This window comes from Aquarana catesbeiana, linkage group LG05 (genome assembly GCF_042186555.1).
Source record: "Aquarana catesbeiana isolate 2022-GZ linkage group LG05, ASM4218655v1, whole genome shotgun sequence".
Taxonomy (NCBI): domain Eukaryota; kingdom Metazoa; phylum Chordata; class Amphibia; order Anura; family Ranidae; genus Aquarana; species Aquarana catesbeiana.
The window spans coordinates 49280739-49293562 of NC_133328.1; the positions used below are offsets into that span (position 1 = coordinate 49280739).

Below are 12824 nucleotides of genomic sequence, written 5' to 3' on the forward strand. Positions count from 1 at the left end.
TGCCTTATTAGCAGCCCTGGGCACAGCAGTGGCATCACAATCTCAATCTCCTCCAGTCACAGAGCACTTTGCATTCATTGAGAAAATGCAAAGCGTTTTCTAAATGGCGCCTGTGCCGAGCATGCAAACTTCTTTGTTTAATAAGCAGCAAGGCAACTGCTGAGCACAAGACCTGGAAGCTAGTGGAGATCACTGGCATAGCAGTGACCATAGCTCCCAACTGTCCCTGATTTCGAGGGACTGTCCCTGATTTGGAACAATGTCCCTCTGTCCCTCATTCCTCCTCATTTGTCCCTCATTTTGGTCTGATCTATAAAGTTTTATATAAAATGCACTTTTTATCTTTCAAAATATGTTTCCCAGTGCTAAACCTTTCATTACATTTCTAAATTGCTGCATTTGTGAATTTTAAAAGCCAATATAAAGGAATAGTGGTAAAAAAAGCACTTGTGGATTTAGTGAACCTTTCTTTTCTGTGAATTCTCCCTTAAGGGGGTGTGGCAGGGGGCGTGTCCTATGCCTTCATACATTTGCTAGTAGGTGTCCCTCATTCCCCTCTCAAAATGTTGGGAGGTATGGCAGTGCCTACTACATGAATTTCCAGCTTCCAGGGGCATCAGCCAGGTATGGTATGTACAGTAGATAAGGGGGAGGTTTCCCGAAAACTGAAGCACACAGAATCTGGTGCAGCTCTGCATATAAACCAATCAGCTTCCAGGTTTTATTGCCAAAGCTTAACTGAACAAGCTAAAGTTAGAAGCTGATTGGTGTAGCTGTGCATAGTAACCAGATTCTGTGTTCTCCAGTGTTAGTAAATTTACCCCATATTTACATTGATCCAAGCTGGAGCAATGTAACTATGAAGAAAAAAAATCCATACATGGAATTCTTCTTTAAAGTGTTTTATTTTAGTGTACTACACATGTAGTATTTGTATTGTTTCCCAATTGCACTCCAGGTCCAAGTAATGTACATCTGTATTTTGAAGCTGGCACATGAGTACAAGTAGTATAACATCCTGTTTCAGTGACCACAATGAGTCAGTTTCCCCTGATTGGCATCACATGCTGTACCATTTCACTAAGTTAGAGGAACCTCAGACATTTAAGAGATGATGAAGCAGATGTGGTGGTGATTTACTAACTGCAAATTTTTATAGTAAAAATTTAAGGGAATGAATGAATTTAAACTGGTAAGTAATCCAGCAAAGAGGGCAGCTGTGCTAAAGTCATAATGTATGCTGGCCCGCACAAAACACAAATAATAACACATTAAAAAATAATGCTATTCAAAAGAACTGCAGTTTACATAAAAGCCTTCCTAAAGTTTTTCATAGCAGAGATTTTCACATATCCTAATATGACCTGATATTGATCTCCTGATCCTCTGCCACATGATGTCATTCCTTCTGATGACCTCATCACTACAACACACAGCAGGGGACCAGGATGTAATCACTCCGGAAACTGGCAGGAGCAGCAATCATCAGAGCAGGCAGCAGGAGAGGTGAGTACCGTATATACTCGAGTATAAGCCGAGTTTTTTAGCACATTTTTTGTGTGCTGAAAATGCCCCCCTCGGCTTATACTTATACCGACTTTGAGGCCACGTATCTCGGGGCCCCTTGGTGCTAGGAACCCCACATGGTGTGCCAACCCAGTGGAACTAGTACCACAACATATCCAAAGCTGGGGTTCTTAGCACCAACTGGCGCTGAGATACGGGGCCCCAAAGTCGGTTCGGAAAATGTCAAGCACTTTTTTGCAGCAGAGAATGACATTTTCCAAACCGACTTTGGGGCCCCGTATCTCGGGGCCACTTGGTGTTAGGAACCCCAAATTTGGTGTGCAAACCCAGTGTAACTAGCACTATAATATACCTGGGGTTTCCTAGCACTAAGTGGCCCCGAGATAAGGGGTCCCAAAGTCGGTTCGGAAAAGTGCTTGACATTTTCCAAACTGAATTTGGGGCCCCGTATCTCAGGGCCACTTGGTGCTAAGAACCCCAGCTTTAGATATGTTGTGGTACTAGTTCCACTGGGTTTGCACACCAAATGTGGGGTTCCTAGCACCAAGGGGCCCCGAGATACGGGGCCCCAAAGTCGGTCAACTGTGTCCATCTGCAGCAATGTCATTTCGGGACCCTTTGGGTCCAGAGACCCCAAACTTTGGCTACAGCTAGGGGGCATCTAGGAACCCTTAACTCCTGAGTTTGAAGTTCGGGGGACCTATGGCTGCAAATGGGCACAGTGAGGGATGCAGATGGGCACAGTGATGCTGCAAATGGGCATTGTTGACCCTCTTTTCCACTTACAGTAGCTGCACATTTCTCACCCTCGTCTTATACTCGAGTCATAAGTTTTCCCAGTTTTTTGGGGGTAAAATTAGGTGCCTCGGCTTATATTCGGGTCGGCTTATACTCGAGTATATACGGTATCTAAGTTCTTCCTTAAGTTTTCATTTTAGCAACTTTAGGTATACCCTTAAAGTGGTTGTAAAGGCAGAAAGTTTTTTTATCTTAATGCATTCTATGCAAAAAGATAATAAAGCTTCTGTGTCCAGCAGCCCCCCTCAGCCTCCCCCCCAATACTTATATGAGCTCCATCTCGATCCAGCAATGTTGCACGAGAGACTTGGCTGCCTTCCTCCTGATTGGCTGAGACAGCAGCGGAGCGCTATTGGCTCCCGCTGCTGTCAATTAAAGTCAGTGAGCCAATGAGGAGAGGGAGCAGGCTGCTTGCTGTCGGAGCACTCGGCAGGAGGGAGGGGCCAGGAGCAGCGAAGAGGGAGCCGAGAAGAGGAGGACCTGGTCTGCTCTGTGCAAAACCATTACACAAAGCAGGTAAGTATAACATGGTTGTTATTTTGAAACACAAAAAAAAAGACTTTAATATCACTTTAAATTGTTGGTAAACCCAAAACAGTAAACTCAGTCTGTATATGCAGTAAAGCATGTTATACTCACCGTAGAACCTAAGGGGCTAAATCTCTGCATTGTGTAAAAAGGCTGTTTGATCCTGTATGCCCAGATCCTCCCCTTCTTAAACAGTCCCCAATCCATCTCCTGATAGTACAGAGCCTTGGGGGCACTATGCACATGCCCAGTTTGGTGTGTATTGCTGGAGAGTTTTTTTTTCTTCTTTTTAGGAGAGTGCATGTGATTAACACTAGGCCAATCAGCACTGTCCAGGCAGAGGGTCAGAGGAGAATGAAAACTCCTTCTACAAGATTTAACCAGTGCTCAGCCTATGAGAAAAAGTATTTAGCAGTTTATATTTACTAAAATAATTGTATTTCCATGTTCTGTGTACTGTGGGAGACCAGATATAGTGAATGCAGGGTCCTGGGTTTAGTAACACTTTAACCACTTGCCGACCGCCTCACGCTGATATACGTCAGCAGAATGGCACGGGCAGGCAGAATCACGTACCTGTACTTGGTATTTTCTGTTCCGGCGCCAAAGAGAAAAGACTGCAATGTGAGTGCACAACACTACACATCACAGTAGAACATGCCAGGCACACATAACACCCCCGATCCCCCACCGATCACCCCCCAATCACCCCCCCCCCCCCCCGTCACACTGACACCAAGCAGTTTTTTTTTTTTCTGATTACTGCATGGTATCAGTTTGTGACAGTTAGTGTGGTAGGGCAGTTAGTGTTAGCCCCCTTTAGGTCTAGGGTTCCCCCCTAACCCCCCCTAATAAAGTTTTAACCCCTTGATCACCCCCCGTGGCCAGTGTCACTAAGCGATCATTTTTCTGATCGCTGTATTAGTGTCACTGGTGACGCTAGTTAGGGAGGTAAATATTTAGGTTCGCCGCCAGCGTTTTATAGCGACAGGGACCCCCATATACTATCTAATAAATGTTTTAACCCCTTGATTGCCCCCTAGTTAATCCTTTCACCAGTGATTACCGTATAACTGTTACGGGTGACGCTGGTTAGTTAGTTTATTTTTTATAGTGTCAGGGCACGCGCCGTTTATTACCGAATAAAGGTTTAGCCCCCTGATTGCCCGGCGGTGATATGCGTCGCCCCAGGCAGCGTCAGATTAGCGCAAGTACCGCTAACACCCATGCACGCAGCATACGCCTCCCTTAGTGGTATAGTATCTGAACGGATCAGTATCTGATACCTGCTAGCACCTGCGTTTTGCCCCTCTGCCTGGCCCAGCCTAGCCCACCCAAGTGCAGTATCGATCGATCACTGTCACTTATAAAACACTAAACGCATAACTGCAGCGTTTGCAGTTCGCAGGCCTGATCCCTGCGATCGCTAACAGTTTTTTTGGTAGCGTTTTGGTGAACTGGCAAGCACCAGCCCCAAGCAGTGTCAGGTTAGCGCCAGTACTGCTAACACCCACGCACGCACCGTACACCTCCCTTAGTGGTATAGTATCTGAACGGATCAATATCTGATCCGATCAGATCTATACTAGCGTCCCCAGCAGTTTAGGGTTCCCAAAAACGCAGTGTTAGCGGGATCAGCCCAGATACCTGCTAGCACCTGCGTTTTGCCCCTCCGCCCGGCCCAGCCCAGCCCAGCCCACCCAAGTGCAGTATCGATCGATCACTGTCACTTACAAAACACTAAACACATAACTGCAGCGTTCGCAGAGTCAGGCCTGATCCCTGCGATCGCTAACAGTTTTTTTGGTAGCGTTTTGGTGAACTGGCAAGCACCAGCGGCCTAGTACACCCCGGTCGTAGTCAAACCAGCACTGCAGTAACACTTGGTGACGTGGCGAGTCCCATAAGTGCAGTTAAAGCTGGTGAGGTGGCAAGCACAAGTAGTGTCCCGCTGCCACCAAGAAGAAGACAAACAGGCCCGTTGTGCCCATAATGCCCTTCCTGCTGCATTCGCCAATCCTAATAATTGGGAACCCAACGCTTCTGCAGCGCTTGTACTTCCCCCATTCACATCCCCAACCAAATGCAGTCGGCTGCATGAGAGGCATTTTTATGTCCTCCCGAGTACCACTACCCAACGAACCCCCCCAAAAAAGATGTTGTGTCTGCAGCAAACGCGGATATAGGCGTGACACCCGCTATTATTGTCCCTCCTGTCCTGACAATCCTGGTCTTTGCATTGGTGAATGTTTTGAACGCTACCATTCATTAGTTGAGTATTAGCGTAGGGTACAGCATTGCACAGACTAGGCACACTTTCAGGCCGCACTTTGCTCCTCGTAGCAGACACTGTTGGCATCTCTGTGTCTTCTGACCTCTGTCAATTGCTGCACAGTTGTACGTGGCACCAGATGGGTGAGCCTCCCCACCAGGCCTGTTTGTGCTGTTGATTGAAAATGACTGCCTACCACACAAAGCAATACTTACACAACACGTACTACAGCAGGTGCTATGATTTTTTTTTACAGGAAGCTATGTACAGTACCCTGCTGTGCATCCCACCATTCACAATCTACCTACAGTGTATAGGAAAGTACAGAGATCCATAGATGACATCAATGGGTATAAAATAAGGTTAATAATAAAAACAGAAAGGTGTATTTAAACATGTCAGTAATGTGTTGATTAGGCAGAAAAGGAGGAACCTAAGAAGGCAAAAATATAAGTGGATTGAATTTCAGGTTTAACACAACACATGTTAACATGCAACTTAATGCATTTGCACCTCCTAACCAACCAGCTTCCCCATAATTCCCTAAAAGGGCAAAGTGACAGAGTCTCTTCATTTTCAAAGACCATACAAGCTTCTAAGATTATTATGTCATACCCTTAGTTATGTAGTGTATTACTTTCACTTTTGCAATAGATACATATCATACCTTCATATAATCAAATTGGCAGGTAAAGGACTCCAGCTGAAAGGTTGTGAACATGTAGCTGATGGTATTTCCCATTGTGGTCTGTATTGTCCAGTTGCAGTGTTGGTTGGAAGGATATAAATTTGGATAGTTTGGACTCTCCAGAATGCCACTATTACGGTTACTAATCAAGACTCCTTGGCAAGCTGAAAGTTAAATGATATAAAAGACAACATTTATACAGGTCCTCGCTTAAAGCTGAACCCCAGACAGCAATCACATTGGAAGAGGGGGAAGCAGCACTAGAAGCCAATCAGGTGTGCTACATTCAACATTCTGACATGGATTATTCCTAAAAGGAGGAGAGAGATAACCTCATGAGTTTGCTGCTGCTTCTTTGCTGCCCAATCACAGGCTGGGGAGGGTGATTTAGCTGTATTGCAAAACAGCAGGAGAGAAAAGTCAGATCACCAACCTGGCAGTGCTGTGTGAATCCTTAGGACTAAACAGGACTTCACCCCATGTATGTATTTTAACTCTGGATTTAATGGATAACCTGGTGTTTCATTCATTACAGGCATTTATATAGCGCCAACAATTTACATAATGTATATTCATATCAGTGCCTGTCCTCATGGAGCTTACAAGCTAAGGCAGGGGTGCTCAAACTGTGGCCCGCAGGCCACCCTCTGATGTGGCCCACAACCTCAAACCAGGGAAGGCATGCCCATGCTTTGGGATGGTGAGCATCATTATTGGTATTAGTTGGAGGAATAGTGCCCCAACATTAGTTTTAGTTGGAGGCATGGTGCCCCACCATTGGTATTACTTTGAGAAATAGTGCCCCTTTATTGGTACTAGTTGGAAGAATAGTTCCCCATCATTGGTATTAGTTGGAGAAATAGTACCCCATTATTGGTATTAGTTGGAGGAATAGTGTTCCATTATTGGTATTAGTTGGAGAAATAGTGCCCCATCATTGGTATTAGTTGGAGGAATAGTGCCATATCACTGGTATTGTTTTGAAGAATATCGTCCCATCACCAGTATTAGTGGGAGGAATAGTGCCCCTTTATTGGTATTAGTTGGAAGAATAGCTCCCCATCATTGGTATTAGTTTGAGGAATAGTGCCCTATTATTGATATCAATGGGAGAAACAGCTCCCCGCCATTAGTGTCAGTAGCAGGAATAGTCCCTCATAGCTATGTGAGGAATAGTGCACCGTGGGCCAGATAAAGACGAGCAAAGGGCCATAGTTTGAAGGCCACTGATCTAAACCAGTGGTTGTCAACTTACAGGGCATAGGAGATGTCAACAGCCTCTTACATCACCAAGGGGGTGCATATAATATTCAGTAGATAAAATTGCTATGGAAGACTGATATGGCCTGAAGATGTAATAAAGGAAACAGGCAATATGTAGTAATCATAGCAACCAGTCAGAATTCATTTTGTTCTGGTCTGACTTTAGTAGAGTGAATTTTGATGGGTTGTTGTGGACACTGCACTTTGCATTTAGTGCTTTCTTGCACTCCTTAATGCAGAAGTTTATAAATACAGAAGCAGAACAATGTTAATTAATATTTGAACTGTCATGACATAAACTCACTCTGCTTATAGGTAGCCAAAAATCCACTATATGACATAGAATTATCTGTCCGTAGCTTTACATACACGTCACTAGCAGTGGAGCGTATTGGAGAAGGCAGTTCTGGACCACAGAGCTTCTCTAGTAAAGCTGAATTGCTGCTATTGCCATTGTAGACCTTAAAACAGAGTACAAAGACATATAAGAATTCAAAAGATAATTCAGCATTTGGCACTGAGGATCAGAATTCATATAAATGCAGACTAACCAGGTAGGTTCAATAAGAGGTTCTGAACTCAAAACGTAGATTTATAATTTTATAGGGAACATCTATAAATGTTAAAGGCTAAGTTCACCTTTGCCACATGTTACATGTTCCACCAGTATTTAGGGTGGAACATGTAACATGTTGCGGCTCCTTCCCCCTCTCCCCCCCAATCCCCCCCTCCCTGTGACAACAGACAGGGGTTCTTCTCCCCACATCCGCTGTCACTTTTTAAAAACAACGTGGCTGTGCTGGACTCTGCCCACATAGCCGTGTCATTCACTCACAGATTCCTGTGAATTAATAAACTACAAATACTGTCTTCCACCGTAGAAAAATTACTTGTAATTTCAATAGGCTGTGGGGGTGCTGATGATCGCTCTTGTAATCCATTGACATATCTGAACTGGTGATCTACTGATCGTGGGTACAATGCTTTCCTGCAGGAAAAAATAATAAATGCACTTTTTTTTTTTTTTCGGTAAAAATATATGCATGTATTATTTTTTTATGTAAAGGTGAACTGAGCCTTTAATTGTGCCTAAGCAGTACCTAAAAACTGTACGTTTTTGTCTTGAATCCCTTCTAAAAGAAATAGCAGTGCAACTCATGTGCGTTGAGCCCCATAGCTTTACATCTGAAGTGAGATCATATTAGACACTGCTGCCTCTGAATTAAATTCCCACGAGATTTGCTGTAGAGGAAGCTGTACTTGAGGACCTGCAACGCAAGGACTTCACCACCAGTCACTAGATCACCATTCATAGGCGGGCAGCTCTGTGGAAGCAAAGCCATGCCCCTATCAAGATGGCCACCTCAACACAGTACAGAACAAGAGATGGTAAGTCTGTAATAAGGAAATATCAACTGCAGGAAGCCCTGTGGCTAGTTCTTTGCACTCTGCTTGTTTTTTTGGGCACTGCTTCCAAAGTTCAGGTCCTTTTTAAATGTTTTGGATGGTCATTTTGGCATCTATAAGTGAGTTGAAAAGGCAGCTGGACTTTTATGTGTTTTATTCTACTGTTACAAATTTTCAAAGGATCAGCTGTTTCAAAACTGACTATTCAATTTCGAGTGGATTTTTCATTTTCCTTTTTTGTTTTCATCTCTAGGATTGCAGAGAAGAAACCTTCCAATCAGATTATCTGCTTTTATTTACAAAGGAGTCCAACTCCGGTACCTGATGGACCAGTAGTGTGACTAGGTTTCTGTCAACAGTGGGGGGCTAGGAAATCTGGGTGAAAATTTTCACCTTCAGAGTTTCCAAGAGATATGTGAACCAAGTAACCCAAAACTGAAATTGCTAAAGATGATCGTTTATTATTTGGGAATTAAATACTTACAGCTAGATAGTCACGGATACAATTGTCGTGTGACTCCAGATGAAAGGTTTCAAACTGAATCTCAATTTGATTTCCCCGGGAGGCACTCAGGAGCCAATAACACTCAGAATTCTCGTAGTATGGCATGGGATAATTAGGAGATGAGAATGCACCAGACAATGCTCTTAGCGTTGCACCACAACCTGCAAGACAACACGCCAAACTATTATCAAACCTCTGTGTATCGATCACGAAGGTTTATTTTAGCCAGTATTGCATTATTTGTAATTTTTTTGGATAGGGCGAGGAGGTATTTCAACTAGACTTTTACTGCTGTCTGTGTCATTCTTTATTTACCAGGGTGTCCCCAACCACCAGCAAAAATGGGGGTGATTTTGGGAGAACTGTCAGGGCCATTCACACAATGTGTAGTGGCTGGCATTTTTCTGCACATGATCAACACCATCAACAGCAAAAAGCAGTTACTTACCTGATCCTCTCCTCCATGCTGCAAGACCGGTCCCTGCAGCCTCTTCTCCCCAAACCTCTGGCAGTTGGATGCTCTCTGGAGCATATTATCCTCAAGGAGCTTACATTCTAAGGTCCCTAACTCACATTTATACATACACATATCAGGGTCATTTTAGACAGGAGCCAATTAACCTTCCAGTATGTCTTTGGAGTGTGAGAGGAAACCAGAGTACCCGGAGGAAACCCAGACAATCAAAGTGATAACACGCAAAACTAAATGCATGTAGTATCCTGGTTGGGATTTGAATTGAGGACCCCAGGGTAATCTATAAGCCGCCTGGTCAGACAAACAATACACAACTTGAGGTTTACTGAATAAATGCAGGGTCAATTGACAATGCAAACCGGATGGTAACAGGGGTATGCAATAGGCACAGATGTTCCTCATTATGCAATAGTCACAATTATCCCTCATAATGTATTACTGTATATCAAAAAAGAGGGTTTCACCATATCAGATCAAAAGAGTGTAGTTGCCACATGATGTGTAATTGAAAAAAAGAGAAATGCCCCTTCATTGGGACTTTTAAGGCAACATACACATATATTACGCAAAAGATTGTATTTATTAGATATGCATAAAAATATACGACCATACCCAAAGGGTACCTGGGATTACTATATACCGGAAAGTACTATTTTGTTGTCATATATTTAATGTAATTTGTTGTTTGCAATTTTTGTTTTTGTTGTTTTTTATGTGTGTACATTTTCTGTATAAGCTTTGTTGTTTTTTAATCATCGATCATCTTTATGGTCGTATATTTTTATGCATATCTAATAAATACAATCTTTTGCATAATATATGTGTATGTTGCCTTAAACGTCCCAATGAAGGGGGATTTCTCTTTTTTTTTTTTTTTTTTTTTTTTTTATGTATTACTGTAATGCACTTGGGCTACCAAAACAGTAATACATCTGAGGTCCTTTAGCTGTTTTGGAACTGCTAAGTGCTGCAGCAAAGGTTTAAATACTCTGCACTGACAGGAAACTGGAGAGTCAGACCATGGCTCTCAAACCCATGCTATTGATCCAACAGCCCCCTCCTTCTAAACAGTAAAGTACAAATTACTGCTTTCTTTTGAGACAACACCACTTTTACAAGGAGGTAGATGGTCTCTGATAGTCCAGGTGACTGGCTGGAAGGTTCCCAGGACCTGTTCCACAGGCAAGTGACATGAAGAGTCTCTGATCTGGATACCCAAGTGAATGGCTGTAAGTGAAGGACCACCCCACTGGAAGCTCAACACCCTGGAGGCAGATGAAGCAATGCCTTCTGCTGTGAATGGGTCTTCTCCTGAAGCTGCATGCTACGGTGACCCAAACTGGCTTATCGCACACTAGATAAAATAGAAGAGGGCCATCATGGGCATCAAAACTCATTAGTGTGAGATGACTACAGGCTGGACCAATGGACAGGGAATGAATGAGGCCTGAGACTGCTATTTTCGGCAATCTATTATCTGTTATTGGTTACGTTTTTCTTCCTTTTTTTAATTCAAACATTTTAATAGATGATATAAAAGCCATCACAAGCAATTGAATTGGTAGTGTAGGTAGTAAAGTTCTCCACGCAGGGAGAAAGACAAAAGAAGACTCTGTTGACAGGTAGGAACAGAGCACTAGCCGTTCTCCAAGGAGTGAATAGTGAGAGAATCAAACAGGCGATGGCTGCACACATCATTTGAAACTCTTTTAAGTTAGTGAAAGCAAAAAAAAATGACACTTGTGTAGCGGTCTCCCGGACCTGTAAGGGCCTGATGGTGACCCCCAGAGTCAGGGAGAGCTGACATTCCTCCTCAGGGTGCAGGTTACCAGGCAGGGTGGGTGTAGCGCAAGATGGAAAGATTGGCGCCAGTCACTTTTAAAAATGAACAAAGAGAGTTTCTATTTCTCTTAACAGGAACAGGGGAGAGAGGGTTAGGGCACAGGACACCCTTAGGCAAATGCAATAGCAACTTTGCAGACAAAAATAGAACTAGGCAGACAAAAATAGAACTGTAGGTCCTCAAGCTTAGCTCCCAGCTACCTGCTGGACTTCTCAAGCTTCACTCACAGCTACCCGCTGTATTCGTCAAGCTTCACCCATGCTACCCGCTGGGTTCCTCGGACTCTCTGCTACCCGCTGGATCCCTCAGGCTTGCCTCACAGCTACCCGCTGTACTTATCTTCAAAGTCTACTTCCAGCTACTCGCTGTATTCCTGGATGAGTTCCCTCCTGAAGATTTCTCACCCTGGCTAGTGAAGCGTCTGCTCTGGCACTCCTTCAGAACTCCATCCCTTTGACACCTGCCTCCGGCAAAGAGAGTGGTTGACCCTCTGACAACTTGCCTCCTGGCAACGAGCAAGCTCCCCTCGGGCTGAGCCCCTTTTACACGTGGCTAGGCTTAGGCTTCAGGCCTACGCTTATGCTGCTGCTCCACACATCCCCACCCAGGCTGCAGCCCGAGTGGAAAGAACCCCGATCACCTGACTTCTTCCAAATAAATAGACTATCCCAGCATGCTCAGCGGCCAAAGAAAACTCCTGCTGATTGGCTGAGACAACATATTTACTCATAACCTGGATTCACTGTAATCTATCATTCTAATGCCAAAGGCAACAGTGCCACCTATTGACAAAATAGAGAAATCACAGTTAAACTCAAGATTAGGAGAAAGCCATTTGATCAAGACTACAAATTAGCCAGGCTAGTTACCACCTAGCACAATTAAATTTACTAGCAGCCCTGTTTAGGACAAGGGTGCTACACTTTGATGGTCCTCCCCAGCCATAACCTGAGGGGGTAACAAAGACCAGGCATTTTTTCATCCTTTTTAATTGTGTGCATGTTTTTTATTAACTGGTACTACGTCAGAAGACCTAAATTGCATATATATAAAATTGCAATCAAATTTTAAGATGAACAGTGCCAAACAATACAAGTGGAAAGCTTGCCAAGTTCTGATCATTAAATTTAGAGTCTAAAGTGCTGGAACTCTTTATCTCTGGTCAGAGGCGGCTCTAGGCTTTGTGAGGCCTTAGGCAAAACGTACACATGAGGCCCCACGGACTGGGACGCTCCATGATGAGGCCGCTATTCCTCAGGCTGCGGGCAGTGTCCGATTTGTCCGTCAGCTCCTAAGCCACAGAGTCCCAGTGGGGGTAGGCGGAGCCGCCGGCGTCAACTTCAGTGATTGAGAACAGGCAAATTAGGAGGCCGCGAGGCCCCTGTGAGTGCGAGGCCTTAGGCGACCGCCTAATTTGCCTAATTAGAGAGCCGCCTCTGTCTCTGGTCATGAGACCAAGCAAAACCCTACAAATACTATGTACATTTACTCATAATGTTCCATTTGGTGGGAGTTTTC

At 44.1% G+C, this 12824-nt stretch overlaps 1 protein-coding gene across 1 annotated transcript in view; it reads right to left on the minus strand.

Annotated features, from left to right (window-relative positions):
• Window positions 1-12824, minus strand: part of CUBN (cubilin) — a 388954-nt gene that overhangs the window by 231463 nt on the left and 144667 nt on the right. The window contains exons 25-27 of the mRNA XM_073629712.1: window positions 8968-9149; window positions 7381-7537; window positions 5793-5977 (exon numbers count right to left, since the gene is read on the minus strand). Coding sequence (XP_073485813.1) covers window positions 5793-5977; window positions 7381-7537; window positions 8968-9149 — 524 coding nt within the window. The remainder of the gene's footprint in view (window positions 1-5792; window positions 5978-7380; window positions 7538-8967; window positions 9150-12824) is intronic.